General features: G+C 45.0%; 2 protein-coding genes across 6 annotated transcripts in view; one reads left to right on the top strand and one right to left on the bottom strand.

Moving 5' to 3' along the window:
• Positions 1-5,103: 5,103 nt before the first annotated feature.
• On the top strand, positions 5,104-6,378 carry LOC110480464 (uncharacterized). The gene has a single exon (XM_021548399.3). It carries the CDS (start codon positions 5,104-5,106, stop codon positions 6,376-6,378), a length of 1,275 nt encoding a protein of 424 aa, XP_021404074.3.
• Positions 6,379-9,087: 2,709 nt separating this feature from the next.
• The window catches only part of PLS3 (plastin 3), a 763,062-nt gene continuing 752,477 nt past the window's right edge, over positions 9,088-19,672 (bottom strand). For 4 of the 5 annotated variants that reach the window (XM_077786508.1, XM_021548362.2, XM_021548365.2 and 1 more), the window contains exons 6-17: positions 18,309-18,390; positions 17,474-17,639; positions 16,272-16,414; positions 15,031-15,057; positions 14,823-14,918; positions 14,112-14,307; positions 13,385-13,463; positions 13,115-13,229; positions 12,866-12,999; positions 11,904-12,027; positions 11,198-11,322; positions 9,088-10,396 (exon numbers count right to left, since the gene is read on the bottom strand). In XM_077786508.1, the coding sequence (XP_077642634.1) occupies positions 10,264-10,396; positions 11,198-11,322; positions 11,904-12,027; positions 12,866-12,999; positions 13,115-13,229; positions 13,385-13,463; positions 14,112-14,307; positions 14,823-14,918; positions 15,031-15,057; positions 16,272-16,414; positions 17,474-17,639; positions 18,309-18,390 (1,420 nt within the window). In that variant the 3' untranslated portion in view covers positions 9,088-10,263. The remainder of the gene's footprint in view (positions 10,397-11,197; positions 11,323-11,903; positions 12,028-12,865; positions 13,000-13,114; positions 13,230-13,384; positions 13,464-14,111; positions 14,308-14,822; positions 14,919-15,030; positions 15,058-16,271; positions 16,415-17,473; positions 17,640-18,308; positions 18,391-19,672) is intronic. The other variant, XM_021548367.2, reaches the window with a different exon arrangement.

Genomic DNA, 19,672 nt, shown 5'->3' with positions numbered 1-19,672 from the left:
GGATCCCCTGACTCCCTGGTCCCAGGGCTGGCAGCAGCAGCTGGGGATCCAGCCCCAACTGCCAGGGCAATGATGATTTTCATCATGCCAGACCCTGGGATTAGCTCACTTGGATGCAGCATGGTGCTAATAATGCCAAGATTGCAGGTTTGCTCCCTGCATGGGCTGGAAGAGCTGGACCTGATGATCCTTGTGGGTCCCTTTCAACCCAGAACATTCTGTGATTCTGGGGTGTTGTGCCAAATATTCCAACATTCCATAAACTTTTCTAAGCATTCCTCCTTCCTGCATTTGTTTATTTAAGGGCTCCTTTAAGGGTTTTTTTAGGGACTCATTGCTCAGTCCTGCAAGGAAGATTGGAGAATCTACCTCCCCCTTTCCCAGCCCCAGAGCACTCCCTCAGAGAAAGCTGATTGCTTGCGTCCTTTCTGGGGACTCAGGGTGGGGAGCAGTTGTGAGCAGTGAATGCTGAGGGTCGAGGCAGTGGTTCCATTCCCATCCAGCACCCATGGTTCTTGCTGGGTCAGTTCTGGGTCCTAGCACTGTCTCAGGTACCTCTGAAGCGTGATCAGTTCTGGCAGTGGCTGTCTGCAAACCTGGTGTTTTGGCCAAGAGGGAGAACTGCCAGCATTCTCACAGGCAAGACCTTGGTCAGTGTTTCACTCTCCCTGCTGGAGCCATGATTTCCTGTGGAGGAACTGAGCAGGCCTGGGGAAAGTGCTGCTTTTCCACTCCACAGCAGCACAGCAGTGACCACAAGGGCCACCCAGAGAGGGCCCATCAGATACTCTGGGAGTGTCTAGTCCCACTGAACAGACTTGCTATGCTAGAAGAGGTCAGTTTTGGAGCAGTTCAGTGAGTGTGACAGAGGCATTTAGGAGTGCAGAGGGATGCTTTTTCCACCTTCAGCATGCAGAAAACTTACCCGAAGCATTTATTTTACGAGAGATGTTTGTGTCCAGCCAGCAGCACTGCCAAGATTGAGGTTATCCTCCCTGACATTGTTTGTTCAAATTATTGGCTGTAAGCATTTTATAAGCTACTAAAAGTAGTAAAGAAAACAAGCAGATAAGTGATTTTGAAAACAAGCTGCACCCGTTGCTATTAAAGGCAGGAAACGCACACACCCTGGCACCACTGCCTGCTCTTGGGGTATGCTGAAGGCAGCAGGACTTGGTCAAAACTCCATCCCTGAGTGCTTCTCAGCTTCCAGCCATGCCCCCAACACAGACAAGACCACCAGACTCCAGGGATTGCCAAAAACAGGCACAGAGCCTTCATGGCCATAGCAGCATCAGCGGCAGAGCAGAATTTCAGCAACTGAGACCAAAACAGGAACCCACAGTCAGCTTTCATAACTCATCACCACATGTAATTTTCTCCTCACTTCTCTCACACCAGTTGCTGTGATGAGCAGCAGAAGTCAGGACACTGGTGCCCATAGCTTGTGGGAGAAAGTTCCCTCCTGTCTAACTTCTGCTTTTTGTGAACTAATATAGTTGTATATAGCCTGGCATTTAAAGGATGGGAGAGAATGCTTCACATTTCTCTTTAGGGTCTCAAGGTGGTCTCTTAGGAAGAGTTAGGACTCTGTGAAAATTTTTATTGAGTTACAGAGCACCCAAAAGTTATCTTTCTAGAGATCTTTTAAAAAGAAAGACCTTCCTCCCTTTGCCATTTTGAACTATAACCACTACAAACAGCTTTCCCACTTTTAAAGTGTTTTTTCTAGAAATTCCTCTTATGTTCCAAGAATACAGAGATACACATGAAAGGGAGTTCACCAGTTAGATAAAGCTTTGGGGGTGTCAGATTATTCCTGATATTTGCATATTCCACATTATTTAATCAATCTTTTAACCAACAAAGCTATTAACTGATTCTACTAATTCCATCTTTTCCCAACAAAGTTTATAGAATGCAAACCTTGCTCTTTTAACTTACTAGACCAGCAAGACCATCCCAAAGTAGATGACTACTGCTTGAATCTTCTAAAAAGAATAAATCTCCTTAAAATCTACAGTATTAGGCAAGGCTCTTGACATCAGCTACAAACAATTTCTGAAGGGGATGTGCTGGCCTATAAATCCCAGATGTCAGATAAATCAGTGACTGAAAAAAAGACAAAAACACAACCATGGTCATGTGGTGGGTGGAATACATTCTAACAGAAGACCTGCAGTGGTTCAGCTTTTCCATTAAAGCTGGGTGGATGAACCACCTCAGCCAAAACACATGATGCACTCCAGAAACCCTCCAAGCAGATGGAGAGAGACAATCAAAATCCCTGCACGTGGAGCACAAAGAGCTGAGCCTGGAAAAGAGAACCCAAGAGCAAGATGCTAATATTTGAACAGAACATAAAGGGAAAGTTTGTTTAAAAAGGTAGGTAGAGGAAAAAACTCATGTGTCATTTCTTCTCAAGGAGCACATCCTTACCTTGTCTCTGCAGCATGGTGTGGCAGTGACTGCAGTAGAAGCTCAGGAAGCTGGAGCAGTGCTGAGCACTTCTTGCCCAGGAAGCACTGGGCACTGCAGCACAACAGGACATTGCTGTGGCCACTCTCTTGGACCAGCACTCAGCCCCCAGCAAAGGTTTAGCTCTCCACAGTGCTGAGTGTTGGCATACCACTGCCTTGCTTCCACCCCAAGGGCAGCTGCAACCTGGGCTGCCAACAGAAAGTTCGGGCAGCCACAGCCAAAATCCTCACAAGGCAGCTGCCACCCCACCTCCATGCTTTATGGAATCCTTACAGGGAGAAAATGGAATTGCCAAACCTGTGACAAAGTGTAAAAATCTGGTTGCTTTGATACTTTTGGGTTTCCTTGGCCTCATAGGCTCTAAAGCAAGGAAACATTCTGCAGCTGCATGGTCCTGCTCCACCACATTGTTTTAGCCCAGTTAAGCAACATCTGGCAGCAATGAGCTCCAAGAGCTGCATGCTTTTGGTCTGAAAATTTCCAATATGAAATCATGGAGAGTTACACTACAGAGAGCACTGGGCTTTACTAAGAGCTAGAACATGGTAACACTGCTGGAATTACACCAGAATTACAACCAAAAATAAAGCCTGCGTAGAATAAAAAGTTACAACCAGAAATAAACCTTGTGTACAATAAAAGGGACACCAGAAAAAGAGATCCATCTTTTTCAGCCTGAGCTACAAACTTCAGCTAAAGGCAAGAGCATTCCCAAGCACACAGTGCAGCTCACTTGTCCTGCACAGAGATCAGCAGAAACCTGTCTCTTTCATAGAGTTGCACTGTTGAAGTCATGGAGTGATGGATATTCCGAGCTGTGCTGCACCAAGAGGCAAAAGAAGCCATGGAGACCCCAGCAGCAGGACACCCCTCCAAGGTGATATCCTCAAAGGAGCAGTCCCAGCTGACCCAGAAATACAGAAAACAAAGATTCACCCCCCAAAACCTTTGGCCTGACCCCAGACACAATTGGCTGGATGGGATGAGCAGTGCACATTTCCACCTTCCTCTGGGGCTCCCAGGACCAGCCCCTGGGCATGGTGCCAGCACTGCTGCTCTTGGTGGAAACCAGATTTTGGCCCCCAGTAACACTGCACCAAAGCCTGTCTAACTAAATAAATGATGTTGTTTACAGCTGGAAGATGGTCTCCATTACACAACATGATCATCCTGGCCAAGCTTCCAGGGAGAAGCTGCTCTTCAGGGGATTGTTGTTTGAAAAAATGAAGAAGAAAACAGAACTAGCTGAAGCCGACATGGCAATTTAACAGCACAGGAAATATAACCTGCTTCTGCTGAGAAAACAACAGAGCTGCAAACTTGTCCAGATCACACTTACTGTTGGGCATACTATATATTTGGAGGTTTAGCCACTGTCTGGACAGAGCTAGCAGAACAGGGAAGAGAAAGAAAACCCAACCTGTAAAGCATGAGAAAAAGAAAAAAGCTGGGACAGACCAAGAAATTAAGAGCATGAAAATTCACAGAAAGGCAGGGGGAGCCTTCCTGTGAAAAGGTGCTTTAAGTGCATCAGAAAACATGAGAACTCCAGCAGAAAGAAGTGGAGAAGAAAAATTTAGAGTGACAAAAACCAAGAGCAGCAATCGTGTCACTGGCTGCCCTAATGACACATCAGCTGCAAGCCCTGGGTCTGGTCCTCCTGCAGAATGATCAGTCTGGAGATCGCTGATCCCTGGCTGTTGAGTTCATCAATCAGGCCCCCAAATGCACTTTCCCTTTGCACTGTGGATATAGGATAAAAAACAGAGCAGGGGCAAGGACACAGATTTTTAAGGACCCAAGTCTAGCTTCAGTTGCTCAGTGGCATCTTCAGACCCACTGGAGACAAGCAGTGCCCTGGGAAAGACAGTGTGCCCTTGGGGTGCTCCATGTTTCAACCACAGGGTTCATTTTTCATCTCTTATAGGGCTTATCCCAAGAAGAAGCACTGCCAGGACACAGCACTCCTCTGTGCTTTCCCAAAGAAAAATGTCAGAGAAACGTCTCTCATGTCAGAGAACACGAGGCTTGCACAGCTCCTGGCAGTCTCCCATTTTACTGCAGGGGAGTCACAGCCATCACCAAGGGAAATCCCTGAGCCTGAGGCATCTGTCAGTGTCTGCAGCCTCTGTCAGGATGAGTGCCCTCACCTCACACTTGGATGGCAGAGCCACCTTCCACTGCCTTTGCTGAAACTCCAGCTGCAGAAAATCACAAAAATTCCACCCAGAAGAGTTTTTTTTTGAGCCAACTGCCAAGCAGACTGAGAATGGTGATAACCCATGAGCAGGAGCCTCTCCCAGACAGCTGCCAGGGGAAGTCTGTTACCTCTTGCTGTTTGCAGAGGGCTGGAGGTGAGAAAAACCATTCTCAGAGCATGATGCTGGGCTGAGAAGTCTCCCTGCCTCTCAGGGCAGCACTTAATCAGCTTTGACGTGCCTAAACACTTAATCCCCACGGGGTTGCAGCAGGAGGAACCAGCTGATTTATTTTCACTGTGCACAGTCCAACCGACCATGCCCTGCCCGCGGTTCACCTGCCCTAAAGGTACACACTCTTTTTCTTGCCTCCTTCTCTACTATCCATCAGGTATTAGATGCTGTGGCTGATGTGTGGCTGGTCATGCTCTTTCTCGTTGTATTTATATTTACTTGTGCAACAAAGGCTGGGCTGAGTCTGAATGTCTCCAATTCATGCCCAAGCATGTGCAAATGTACACCTGAAGAGACCATCCTCTGCAACAGAGCTGGACTGAAAACCCTTCCTGGAGAAATAGCACCATCCACCATCTCTTTAAACCTCTCCAACAATTATTTGCGGAGTCTCAACACCAACACCTTCAGAAACCTGACTTTCCTTCACAACCTCTGGCTAGATGGGAACAATCTGACCTTCCTGACCCCAGGAACTTTTGATGCTCTCAGCAGGCTGCAAGAGCTGCACCTCAGCAGGAACTCACGCCTCACCCACCTGCACGCAAACACTTTCAGAGGACTATTAAACCTCATCAGCCTGGATTTGTCCCATTGTAATATCTTCGAAATCCACCCACTTCTATTTTCACACTTGCCTTCTTTAGAAAGGCTTGATTTAGCCTCCAATAACATGAGGTATGTTCCACAAGCCTTTAGGAACCTCTCCAGCCTCACAAGTCTGTCACTGGAGGGTAATCACATAGAAGCCATCGGCAGAGATTCCCTGAAGGACCTGGAAACTCTGTACGACCTGAATCTCAGGAAGAATCGGATATGGATCATTCAAAACGGAGCTTTTGCAAAGCTTCTCAGACTGGGCACGTTAAATTTAGGACACAACTTCATCACTGATTTGCCTAATCAGCTTTTTGAAGGGTTGATCCAGCTCAAGACCATGCACCTCGAAGCCAACAGAATCACTGCCGTCGACTGCACCTTCAGACAGCTGCTCAACTTGAGGAACTTGTACCTGAACAACAACCAGATCTCCTCGATCTCAGACTCTGCTTTTCTACACCTGAACAAGCTGCACTTCCTCCACCTGAGCAGAAACAACCTCAGCTCCCTGCCCGCGCGCCTGCTCTCCGAGCTGCCCGGGCTCAGGTACGTGCTGCTGTCCCACAACCCCTGGAGGTGCGACTGCAGCGCGCTCTGGCTCTGGCGCTCCCCGCGCCGGGCGCTGCTCCAGGGGCTGGACTGCGCCTTCCCCGGCCCTGCCAACGCCACGGCGCCCGAGGAGCCGCGCCCGGGCCGCTGCCCCACGCCACTGCCCCCGGCCGCCGAGGACCAGTGCGGGGCGGCCGCCGCCAGCGCGGCCCCCAGGCCCCGCGGCCTGCCCGGGCAGCTCGTCCTGCTGGCACTCGCCTGCCACGCATGGCACAACCAGAGGGGATGGGTTTTATATGGAAATAAAGGGATTTAATTATATAGGAATGTGTTGTTTCATTCACGGGCTGAAATGCTACCATCAAAATTCAACGCAAATGCTCGCCGTTGGCAAGTTCAGGGCTGGGGCTTGTGCTGGTGATGTGGGGCTGGGAAGCACGCTCCCCTCTGCCCTCCCCATTTCCCAGCCAGGTGTGACCTCCCTGGTAGGAGCTGCCTTCCTGTGCCCAGCCCACACTGGGCATATTGTGAGCACTGCTGAAATAGGAATAAATTCCACGTGCTCCAGGACATCTGGAGCCCTTAGAAAAGGCTCAGCCCATCAGCAGTGCTGTGAGCACGTGGCACCTTCCCACAGCAGGCACATGGGGATCTCGGCTGTTAGAATGCAAGAAAGTATTGGAGGTGTGGGCAAAACCATCACCATGTAAAACATTTTATCACTCAGCTGTTCTTCACAGCACTGAACCTCAGCTCAAGTGGCTCTGCATTTACCCCTGCAAGGAGGTCATTTGTCTCAGGAAAGGTCTGTACAAGTTGTGTCTATCTCCCTGCATGCAGTCAAAGAGCTCTGTCACAGCATAATTCCGGTGCCATATCCCCAGTCTGCCTCCCTTCAGCTGCTGGGAGACACAGATCAGCCTTCTCTGTCCTCCCAAATGGAATTTTCCATTTGTGCAGGTATATTAAAAGCCCTTATCCAATGTTTACTGGGTGCTCACAGAAGGAAGCAAAGGAATGTGTGCCAGACACACCACATTTGTCCCTGTCCTTAGAGGAATTATCCCAAGCTGATAAGAGGTAAGAGAGGAATCAACCCTTGTTTAGAGGTGAAAACAGACAAACCAGCACAATTTTACATGGGAAACCTGCCATGGACTGCAGAGCAGGACCAACCTTTGCTGTTACACCAGGGAAGGGACAAAGTGGGGCTCCACAGCAAAACCACACATGCTGCATCCTCGTTACATTTGTGATTAGGTTTGTGCAAAGCATTTAACAGTCAATACAATAAATTTTTGCTTACATTCTTTGTGCTGTTTCATCATCTTCACTTTCCTCAGCTTCACATACTTTAAGAAGTGGTGGAAAAATACTCCAGCTGGTTTCTTGCTTTTGCATTACTCTCTATCAAGCTGCAACAGAAAAAGGCAGAAGCAAAAAAGCAAGCAAAGTCCACCTCAGCAATTTCTTAAGTCCCTAAAGGATTCAATTTTTCCCATTGAATAATACAAACTGGTGAAATATTTATAGGTACAAGAACCTTGCCTTCTCTGAACACTTTGAGAAAATATTCCTTCCACTTTTACACCACCACCTCATTAAACAGTAACAGGAACACAACTAAATTGCTTCCTCTGTGCTATGATAAAAAAGTCATAGAAATATTTAACAAGTTATACACAGTATGCTCAGGGAGAATATGCGGCTACATTTTTAATCCACAAAAAATGAATCTTGCAAGGAATACAAGAAGGCCAGAAAACACAGACCCTGAGGAGGCAGTCTGGGCTGGCAAAGACGTTTGAAGGAGGACCTTAAGATGAAGGGTAAGAACAACATGTACCTAACAAGGGCAGCAGCAAGTCCAAATGTTTAAAAAAAAATCAATATGAACAAAGGTTACACTACTAAAAAAACCTTGGAAACAAAAAGTATGTAACTGAAGAAGCAAAACAAAGTATATATACTAACAAATAATTTAATATTAAAGAGCAAGAAGAGTTGCAGGAAGAAGGAAATGTGCTAAAGTTTACATCTCCTGTTGAAAATTTTACACGTGTTTAACAAAACAAACTATTTGAAAACCTGCATGTGAAGGGTGTTTACTGGAGGGAAAGCACTGGGTTTGTCCTGGTTGCCCTGCACTGGGCCTTCAGTGTAAGACATCTGCTTTGTTTGGACTCCAGACCTTTCTTAAATACATCCAGCACAAGGAGATGCTTTCCCATTCTATAATTGACAAAGTACCCATTTCTCCCCCTTTAACCTGGTACCAGGAGGCAAAAGAGGCAAGACAGTACACATGTACATGGCCACTTCCAAAGTCCAAGAATTTTTACTTTAATCACACCACACCCCCAGCAAGTGCCATAAATCACCAGAACATAGTTTCAGTGGGATGGCTGTGGCTCTACTTATGGTATATCACTCCATCTTGAGTAAAAACATGCAATTTCCTGTGGGAAGCTTTGTTAACATACTTTTCTTGTGAAAAAAAATTGTACCAGTGGAAAGTTTCCAGCCAGCTCTGCACAAGGCTTCATGCAGGGAATCACTGGGGTGGTTTGCTGACACCGCACACCCAGAGCAGTGAGCACTCCCAGCCAGTGCCACCACAGCCCATGCCCTCACCCCTGCAGATGCCAGGGCTCCTGCTCATCTCCTCCCACGTGCCCCAGCCCCTCTTCAGCTCCCTGTCAAATTCCTCCTTTTCACCTGCCCTTTTTTCATCTCCTACACACAGGAAAATTAATTCCCTTTCACTCAATTAGCCCTCATACAAATGTGAACCTCTGAAGCCCCCAAGGCACAACAACACAGAAGCTGCTGCTTCACACAAACTTTGCTTTTAAGGGACCTTTCCCTGCTGTGTTCCAGCAGCACCAACCCCTCACCACGCTCTGAAGGACCAGTACCTAGCATCAGATTTACACCAGGCCAATAAAGATTAAGAGATTGAGTGTGGCACTGCAGGCCAGCAGCACCAGCTGCAGCTGGGTCAGTGCAAATAAGGAGAGAAGCATGTATTTAAATGTTTTTATTTCAACTGATGCTTTGCCACCATATTACATCACTTTGAATAGCTTGGAATAGCAATATGATCTCAAAATATAGCAAACAGCTTGCCAAAGCAAGAGAATATGAAATCCTATGGATACAGCATCTTCCTTCTTTGGCGACAATGCTTCCTTCCATTTATCTCTAAAAATAACTTTATATTCCAGCATATTTGCTGTTCACTTTATTGAACCCTGCTGTTTATACCATTTGCCTCTTCCCTGCACAAAACCGCTCCACAATGTAGTATGGTTTTGTATTTAACAGCATTTTAAATAAAAAAGTTATAGTTTTCATGCAAATTTCTGTAAAAATTATTTTCTAGGTGCACAGAACTGAACCAAGATGCATACAAAAATGCATTCACTTCCATTCTCAGGTGTAACCACGCCATCAGCAACATGATCATATGTTGCTGCAAGAGGTCCAAGGATGGTGGTATTAACATATGTAGTATAACCTTAAAAAACAAACAAACAAAACCAAAAACTTTTTATAAGCAGCAAGAGAAAAAACTGCCATGCTTTATCTGTAAAGTAATCAAAATAGTTAGATGTACAAAAAAGCACCATGTACAAAGAATACCAGAGGAAGTACATCTTCCTAATTACACATTTCTCATTTAGCATTGCGAGCTGGCCTGCAGGTCCCAACTTGTACTGTAGATTTACTTGCAAAATTAAGGATGTGGTCAAACCTAAAATATGCTTGGACTGTAGGACAGAAATTAAAGTGGACTGCAGACAGAAATTAGATTTGTTTCCATTACAACTTATACCAACCACCTTATAGCCCTCAAGGGTATAAAACCACACGTCAAGTATCTGAGAAATAATGGAGTGAAAACAGCTCCAGAGCAATATTGCAAGATGCAGGTCTGCTATGAATGCATTTCTGTGAGCTCTTGATAAGTTAAACTTTCCTTTGGGAAAAGAGCACGTCTGTTGGTTATAACTCCTCCCCCTGAGAATTCTGTTAAATTTGTCTTGCAAAGCAAAACAAAGTCCTTTGAACTTCAGCAATTCCAAGGCCAACAGCATTTCAGCGTGGTCACAGCCGATCTGCTACTCATGCACCCAGGGTGGCAGGTTGGGTTTTTGTTGCATTTTGGTTTTTTTTTTCTTCACGTGGATCATCCCTTTTATACTCGCTTCATTCCTCTGCCCATCAAGCAGGCGAACACGGTCATGACCATCTTTGGCTTCACCTCCACAAGATCCTCTGGAAGAGCATAAACTCTGGCACCAATTCTTCTTGCCATGGACACAGCATACCTATTCACCATGGAAAGGTAAGGTGGTCAGCACCAAGACTTCTACCAGTAAATGGCAAGTCAAATCCTGCCCCATGCAACACAATTTCACCTATTCTTTATTAAGATTCAAGATGTGGAACAGTTTAATCACACCACATCCTTTTGTTTTACAAGTTTGTCTCATTTTTTGCTGTTTTCCACAGTAAAGTGTTTTTAATGTGCAAATTGACCTTTGAATGTCAAGTCCACTTTACTGACAGTTAAGGAATCTTAATTAATATTTGTTAGGGCTAATAGCATATATAATGAAGGATTAATCATGTAACACTTCCTTTTCTGTTTGCTCCTTATGAATAACAAAGTGAGACTATCATCTACCAGAAATTTTGCTGTCATTCTGCCACTGGAGAACAGTCACAGAACAAACATTTCAAAGGCATGTTTTAATATGCATACTTTAAACTTGACAATCTGTGATGATTCCACAAGACATAAGATATACAAGGGTTTAATTTCAAAACTCTGAGCCACACACAGATGCCTGAACACTTCAAATGCCTGAACAAACAGGTGAGAAATAAGAGTGTCACTGGTAAGAACAGCATTTCTCTCAGCAAGCCAGAGTTCAGCCAACTGCTCCCTCCAGTGTCACAGGCAAGGACAGCAACTCGATTTCACTAAGTGCTGCCCGTGTAAAAAGTACTGTGCTAAAAGGGACTGAAAAGCACAGCAATAAGCTGGTCAAAACACCTGCAGCTTGAGGCCAGCACATTGAATGTGCCCCTTTTCAATGCAAAAGCTTCTGAGAGAGCAAACTTACTTAGCATTGTTTTGCTTGTCATCTTCTGATAGGTGACCAGTCTTTACTAGGTCATAGTTGATACAACCAGGCTGGATGGCATCGATTAAATCCACAACTGCCAAGCTTGTGCTGATAGTCTTGTCCTAGAGAATACAGGCACAGAGAAGTAAAGGTGATTGTCCAATCCTTAAAGCACAAATCTCACCTCAATTCAGCTGCCCTGCAATATGCAACCAAAGAAGTTTTAAATGAGTCTTTTCAAAGCAGCAGTGTTAGTGACTATTCCCAGGTGGACCAGAAGGAAAACCACACTGCTGCTTCAGCTTTGGTGATAATACAATACTATTACTCCAATTTACAGCAAGCACTCTGGAAATGCAAAGAAGTAATCATTGTGCAGACAGCAGCTCTGCCCTGCTGAGCACAGCCCAAGGCACAATGCTCACCTCCAGATGCACACCAGCTCCAGCCCCTTTGCTTGCCAGCGTCTCACCTCCCATCTCTGCCCCAGATCCTGACCACCCCCAACTCTGTCACTATTCCCCACTATGGGCAGTCCTAAACATTCTCCTCTCTTGTAGCTTGAAGCCACTCTGTTGTTCCCAGCACAGCCTGAATCCTGTCCTGTATAAACTCCTTTATAAGATGCCCCTGCTGCTCCTCCAGACAAAGAAAAAGTTTTTGGGCACTCATGTCCTTTTGTAGGCAAGAAGGGAACCTGTACCTTGAAGTTCTGGATGGAGGTGGACTTGCCAGCTTCTTTCAGGGTCTGGTTTACCCAGCTGACTATAATGTCATCGTTGGCTTTCTGACCATCACCCAGGTCCTCGAGGACATTCAGCGTGTACCTGAGAACCAGCAGAGAGAACAAGATCAGGCACAGAGCCAGGACAAGCCACGCAGCCAAGATGCAACATGAGCAATGGCAGCTTGGAAAGTCTTCACATAGTCTCAGCTCTGGGTTTGGGGATTTTTTAAAACTAGCAAAAAGAAAGAACCACGTATCTTATCTGAAATGTAATTTTCTTAAAGCATTAGTCTTTCTAGCATTTCATGTCTTTTACTAGGAGCTCAAAAAATTGTCTGGGCTCAGGACATTTGTTAAATTGTTTTATCATTGAGCATTTGCTCCATAGGGGTAACACATTGCCTAAAAGGTGTGGATTACCTCAGGAGTTGGCATTCAGACCTGTAATGTCAAATTAGGATCTACCACTCCCCTTTTTTCCAGACATATATTCGCATAATTTACAATTCTTCAGAACTAGGTAACAGGAAGATCAATTTTATCTGTTATTAAGTTTTTTCTTTCCCCATTCCAATGCAAAAGAGGTCTATAAACCAGCCCCAGAACATTTCTCTCTCAATTTCCAATTAAAAATCAAAACATAAAAGTTGCGTAACATTACTGCTCAGGGCTTCTGCTTGTGGACCAGACTTGAGCAGGTGAGAGAGTTGATCCTTGTCACAGGTCCACCAACAGGCTGTCCAGAGGTGTCTGCTCCAGCCTCTCATGTGTAGCTCTATCACAGTTTTGTCCAGGTGTATCTCAGACACTCCCCCAAGGACAGAGGTTTTACAATCATTCTGGGTGACCTGTTACAGGTACTGCAACACTCTCATGGAAGAAACTTCCCAAATTCTGTACTCTGTTCACAAGATTCACATGTTTGAGAGGAGTCCTACCTTCTCATCAACTGCCAGACCAAGGCCAGTGTCAGCGTTGGGTTTCCATCATTCAGATCTTGCCCTCCGATGCCAACCAGTGAGAATTTAGCTGGATGCTTTCCCAAGTCTACAGCATAATTACAGTTTTCCAGCTACACAGGACAAGAGTTTAAGCAGAAAAATTACTCACACACTCATTTGAGTAGAAGCCTCAAACAGGAATTTTTAGTGTCCAGAGCTTCCTTTAAAGTCTTTTGACATGTTTACCTTTTTCATATTTGCTCCAAGTTTAGGGTACGGAGGCTTGTTAACCTTATTCCAGTCAACAGGAACTTTGATCTTTTCATATAACTGTAGTATTACCAGTGCATCTTGGAGATCACTAAAGTGGAAAACATGGATTAAGTCTAATGTTTTGAGATTTGGGTGCACTCTGACTTTGTCACATCATGAATAGCTACTATTCTTTACAGGTGTTTGCAACAGCAACAATAAAAAGAAAAAACCAGCTGGGTCTCCCAAGAGTCTAAAGCTTACCCATAGAGGTGATTTACGTGGGGGTTCACACCCAGGGAGTTCATCCAGTTGCGGAAGGTCCGTTCCTCACGCGTCTCTCCTACATGATGGAAAACAGGTTCATTGCAAATTCTGCAAGTTCAAAGCTGAGCAAGGATCTCCACCTTGCAAGGCAGGGAGCTTTGAGCAGCAGAGCTCACCAGGAGGTTTTAAGCAGAAAAAAAATAGTCTTTTCTTCTACTATAATTTTTTTTCAAAGCAAGAGAGTGACCCTGCTATCTAGTCTTGGATGTCATTTTGATTTCCTCAGGCTTCAGAAGAGCCTTTCACACTTTCTGCAAGAAAAAGGAGCAGAAAGATCTTTCACATGGGTGTCAGCTAACTGCTGTCACAGCCCAGTCCCAGTTCTGCCAACAATTAGCGCTCCCATGAACATCTCACTGCATTTCTGAGGTTTTCTTGCCCATCACAGGAAATGGCAAAACCAAATTCCCCGGAATGGTGAGTGATGGGGTGCTCAGAGTGCCTACAGGTTCAGGCTCCACAACAGGGTCAGAGCAGCTGAACAGGTTGCCAAGTGCCCTTCTCATCTGCCCCACATGAGTAAACAACCACTGCAGCACTGAAGCCTCAAATCATAGGTGTTACTTCAATGGAGATAGCTCTGCAGGGCACAGCCTCCAATGACACAACTGTTTACTTTAGATAGTCCCCTCCTACTAATTTTGTGACTGATAACGGCCATCACCTTCCAAAAGGGTCCAGTCGATGTCCTGGTTTTCAGGCTTGGTAAGTGCTGGGTACTTGTTGAACAGGTTGGCAACGAAGGCCAGGTTCAGTTTGGGGTTGCCACTGACCACGTCAGCCGGAGTGACGAACTGCCGGCAGCCGAGCCGATCCGCCTGCTGCAGCATGTACTCTGCCCTGCGCAGGTCATCCTTCTCCTGCCAGGGATGCAACGGACAAGAGCTGCCATGAGCAGACTGGGCTGCACTACAAAGCAGATGGGAAGCTCCTGACCACGAACTGGAGCAATGTCACAAGTCCACGTTTGGCATCAGTCACTAACTGAGTGAAGGGATGAGGCACACACACCAACCCCTGCTGCTGTGCCATTCTCGTGGCTTGTCTTGCTGTTTTTCTTAGCATGGTGCTTTCCAAGCTCACATACTGACAAATTTTAATGCTTTTGGAACTTAGTGATTCCAAAGAATTCAATACGCTCCTGAATGGAGCAAGCCCACAAAGGATTTCTCAATCATCTCTGTTAATTGGAGGGTAGTGACCAGGCTGGCAGCAAGCACTCATTGAGCACACACCTGAGGTGTGCACATGGCCACTGACACTGTACACGCTCTAGAAATTAAGATACCAGGTTACCCAGATGTCATGGGGCAATGACAGGGTACAAGGAGCTCATGATTCTACAGGATGAGGGCACAACAGCCTGAATACTTACATTGAAACCTGACATGTTAATATCAATCTGAGGCTCTCCTTCTTTCTGCCCTTTGGGAGCAATTTGATTGAGGAGGTGGAAATAGGCTCTGGAATCCTGAAATGAATGGAAAAGAAAATTCAGCCCTCCTGCACAGCAGTGAATACACCATAACAATTCATTTCAAGCTCATTTTTAACAAGTCACCGTGCATAATTGGCTTATGTACCTTTACTGAATTGCCAAAATCTGTAAGCTTAAAAGAGAGCACAATGGTAGAAATCCAGGCAGCAGGAAAGGAAACAAAGGGAAAAGGTTAGAAATATTTAAGATGACAATTATGTGGTTTGACTGTTTGAAAGCTGCCTTTGCTACAAGCTCTGGTGTCACAGCCACCTCTGCAGTGGCTGGAGGAGGCAATGACCCCATGCTTCTCACACTCATGGCCCCCATATGCCTCAAGGCAGCCCTAACCCCTAAACAAGGCAGCCATTCCTACTGCCACAGCAATGATGAAAATGGCTCAGTGAAGACAAATTCCAAGCAAAAAGCTGATTATAAGATGTCTGAATGTTTTCCTCTGTGCCTGTGCATTAGCTAGAACAGTTTAGACAGAGAGGCCAGGGATGGTCACAAGGCAGGATGAGCCAAGAGCTGTAGTGATTATTTATCAACTACATGTCCTTTTAGTCCTCAGCACTAAGGAGGACCTCAGCATATCATGGCAGTCTAAGGGATGCACCAGAGAAGCCAACAGCTATCAGCAAATCTAAGTAATTTTAAAGTTGGAAATAAGAGTACCATGCACACAACAGGTCAGATCTATGACTGTCACACAATTATCAAATATAATTTTTTTTTCCTAGCTCAATCTTCTTTCTCCTACTTGAAACTGCTGGCCGTGTGAATAAGCTCCAGAAAACTGCTGAGCCCAGTGTCCAGATGTCCCACACTGACCGAAAGTCACCATCCTCCATTTCTCACCAGTGCCCCCACTCACATGTGAAAAGCAGCTTTAGGAGTCCCCACTCCCATTCCTACTAAACACAATGTGAAGCATAAGAGGTCTTGTTTCCCTTCCTCTCTCCAGCCCAAAACATTTCAGATGAAATGCCAAGAGCATGTACACGTCTAACTCTCCAGTGAAGAATCTTCCCCTGTTATCTCCATCAAAATACGGACTAAGGACATTTGAAAATATATAAGTAACACCAGTTTCACAGCTGATTAAAACACAGCAGGAGCACTGGAGGAAACACAGTTCAACACTGGGCTCACCCTCATGGCAAGATAGAACAGCACTGCAGGACTTCAAATATAACACTCAAACCCCCTGGTAAGACCAGTCAGTGTGTTAGGGTCAAGAAAGGTCCTGCCTGAGGATGAAAGGCCTCATTTACACATGCAAACACATCCCTGTCCAGCTCCCAGTCTTTTGCCAGGCACTGCAAATCAGGAGAGCTTGGGTACCTTGATATCTGAGCTGAAGTTACTGATTTTGTGCCAGCCTGCGTTTTCCAGGTGGAAGTTGGCCCATCTTAGGAGCAGCTCTTCTGGGGATAGTTTCATAAGGTCCTCCAGATTTTCACCATCACGAAGTAAGGCAGCCAGTGCTACAAGAAAAATTATTGTGAGGGAAGAGTCAAACTTGCATGTCACAATCCAAGCTGCAGCAAGATTTCAGGGGGGTACAATACCAACTACTGATTATGTCAAAATATTCTGGGTATAAGCAGAGTTTTCCTGAGTTGTGTGTTACACAGAGGGGAGTATAAATTATCTAGAAATATATGTGTAAAAAAAAGTATTTTCCCTTTTCTTGTGTAACAAAATTCTCTGGACTTTATGTGCAGTCTTTTAAGCTGATGGCAGGAAGCTAAATGCAAATGCAGTTCTATCTCAATGAAAAATGCTTCCAAGCAGTTTCATAAGCACCATTAAAAAACCCAAAGGAGCCAAGATAAGCACCCTTTCAGCTGGCCAGTGCTTCCTCTGCCATGAATTTTCAATCTAAACCAAACAATGTCAACACTTCATGATGAGGAAGCTTAAATAAAAGACACTGAAGCCTCTCCATCCATCTGGATGCTCTGATAGCACATGCAGGAATATCAGAGCTCTTCAGATGATTTGAAAAGTTTAAATTTTAGAGGCTGTCATGCAGGACCAAGTGACCACAGGGTTTGCAGCATCAGTCTCTCACCACCAGGACAAAGTGAGAGCTCAAACTGCTCCACTGACAGTAGCAAGGAGGATTTTAGCACCAAATAACTACCACAGAGCTGAAGCCCACCTTTCAATATTTTTTTTTGAGAGAGCTATGAAGTTGTCTATAATCCTAAAAGGATCCAAGCAGCTTTTAGCACATCCCAACACCATTAGCAGCCTGCAGCTGGAGCAGCCTAGGGCATCACCAAGCAGTGTGTTCATTCACTGCCAAGCTGCACCTTGACTTACAGGCTGATGTTCAGCCAGCCCTCCACAGCTGAGACATCAGCAGGATGGCAGAGCCCACCTGCAAGAACCTGCTGCACAGCTCCAGACAGAGAACACTCAGCTTGGCACAGGCCCTGCTGATCCCTCTTCCAGCAGAGAGGAGGGAGGGAAGGGGCAGAGCAGGGGCTGACAGCACAAGCAATGCTGTTTTCATGCTTTAGGAGGATTTCATTTACCTTCATTTCTGCTGAGCTCGATGTCAGCGAACAAGCCGATCTTAATGATCTGCCAGAGGAGCCCAAGGACCAGGTGGGGCTTCCCTTCCCTCAGGTCCTCCGCGCCAATATTGACAACATGGCAGCCGATGGCAGATGCAGAATTCAAGGCCAGGTTCAGGTTCTCCTGCAAACAGCAGAGCCCAGTCAGACACAGGGCAGGGAGATGCTGCTTTCCCTTTCATCCAGCACCAGCAGAGTGGAGGTTTCCCCCTTGTCCTTGCTCCAACAGCAGCAGCTCAGAGGAAACACTCCCAGCCACTCTCCAGCTGAAGTTTTAAAAGAGCTGTGTGGCAGCAGGCTGAATCAATAAGAACTGAACTAGGCACCAGGGTTTAATTTCAGCCTCTGGTATTTAGTTTCAGCCTCTGAGTTAGTTGCATCTAGTGGCATCAACAAGAATAAGCCTAGAGAAGTGCTAATTTGCACACATACACATACAAACACAGAGACATCCTCACAAAAACAACCTGCCCTAGTATGAAATGATTCATAGCCAACACCAATAACCACATGGTTTAAAAAACACAGTTCTGTACATAATCACGACAGCAATATCATATGTGCACAACATTTCAGCCACTTTACCCATTTTGTTATTAATTCAGCATTTTTGAACCATGCCCACAGAACTGTCAATTATGCATGGTACAAAACTGCATTTAATAATTAAACAGAAGCTATAAAATTTGCCCCTTTCCAGCATTCCACAATAATGCCTTGAGCCACCATGCTACATTCATTAATTCTATATTAATAAGAATTTCAGAAAATAAAATACAGAAATGCTTTATACCTGAATTATGAATGGTGTGAGTTTCTTCTTATTAATTGCTCTTTCATCAATTGTGTCAGGAACAGAAAGATTGATCATTTTGCTGTTAGGAGGAAAACCAGCGATATTTGAACAACACTTAGTATTTAATCTGAACAAAACTCAATGCACTGTGACAATACTCACCACAGCACATTTCCTCTAGCCTGCTTGTTTTTGTGTAGTTTTTCTCCCATAAAAATCAAGATTGCATAAATCAGAAGTTAATATTTACATTATCAAGAATGTATTTGTAACTAATAGCTAAGCCTGAAACTTTAAACATGTTCCCAGCCACTACTGATCTCAGCTGCTGGAGCAAAAAGAGCACATGAATTATTCACAGTGCAGTCCCTGAACTAGTGAAGACTCATTGCTCTGCTGACATCCACTGCACATTCTAGTAAGACAACAAACTTCCTCCTATTGTAAAGGTTTACTACTGCTGGCAAGAAAACCTGCCCCAAAAAAGAACAAACACTTGGAGAGCTCAGTGGGGAGCATGTGAGCACAATGAATTTTTAATCAACACAAAAAATTTAAACTCTATAGTATGAACTACTTCCTACTCAGTTCAGTCTTTGCCTAAACCCATGAATTTCTTGAAACTTGGGAAATAAATAAACTAAAAATAAGCATCACAAGCTAAAGTTAAAAAATAGAAGTTATTAAAGGGAAGAGGTAACTCACTTAAACTTTCTTTGTGTATTGATACAGAGATCCTGAAATTCCAGGTTGATCCTCCACTATATTAATTCACTTACAAAAAACCAAATTAACCTAACCCATAAAACCAACAAAAATCTCATTCACAGAAGGTTGCTGGTATTTAGTAGCCCTGGATGCCTTCTGTTCTCAGCATGTAACAGAATAAGTCACCTAACCTACTTAGTACAGTTATTAAAAAGAACAAGAAGACTCCCAGAAAATCCATCTTTGGGTTAATGCATAATAAGGTCACTAACGTTCCCACAGAGAACACTGTCTGCCTAAACAGCCAAGAGAATGGGCCATTTATCACATGTGCCCCTCCTCAAGCTACCCTGCACCAGGCTGAGTTTGCACCAGGACAGCTCCTGCTCTCACAAATCACCTTGTGCCCCTCAGCAAACTCAGACTCAAGCCCAGACAAAAGTACTGGATGAAAATATCAGTTGGCACCAAAGCTAAGGCATCCCACAATGGCAATGAAAGCCTGAGGGACTGAGGCTCTTTTTATATGTGCAAAACGTTATGCACACACACCAGTCACAAAACCAGTCTAGAATAAGATGAAAATCCCCAAAATTACATTTTCAGAGTGTTATTTTGCTGACTTTTAACTTCTTTAATTCAGGAGCCATTGT

The sequence above is a fragment of the Lonchura striata genome, chromosome 14 (genome assembly GCF_046129695.1).
Source record: "Lonchura striata isolate bLonStr1 chromosome 14, bLonStr1.mat, whole genome shotgun sequence".
Classification (NCBI taxonomy): Eukaryota; Metazoa; Chordata; class Aves; order Passeriformes; family Estrildidae; genus Lonchura; species Lonchura striata.
This window is presented reverse-complemented; position numbering and strand designations above follow the sequence as displayed.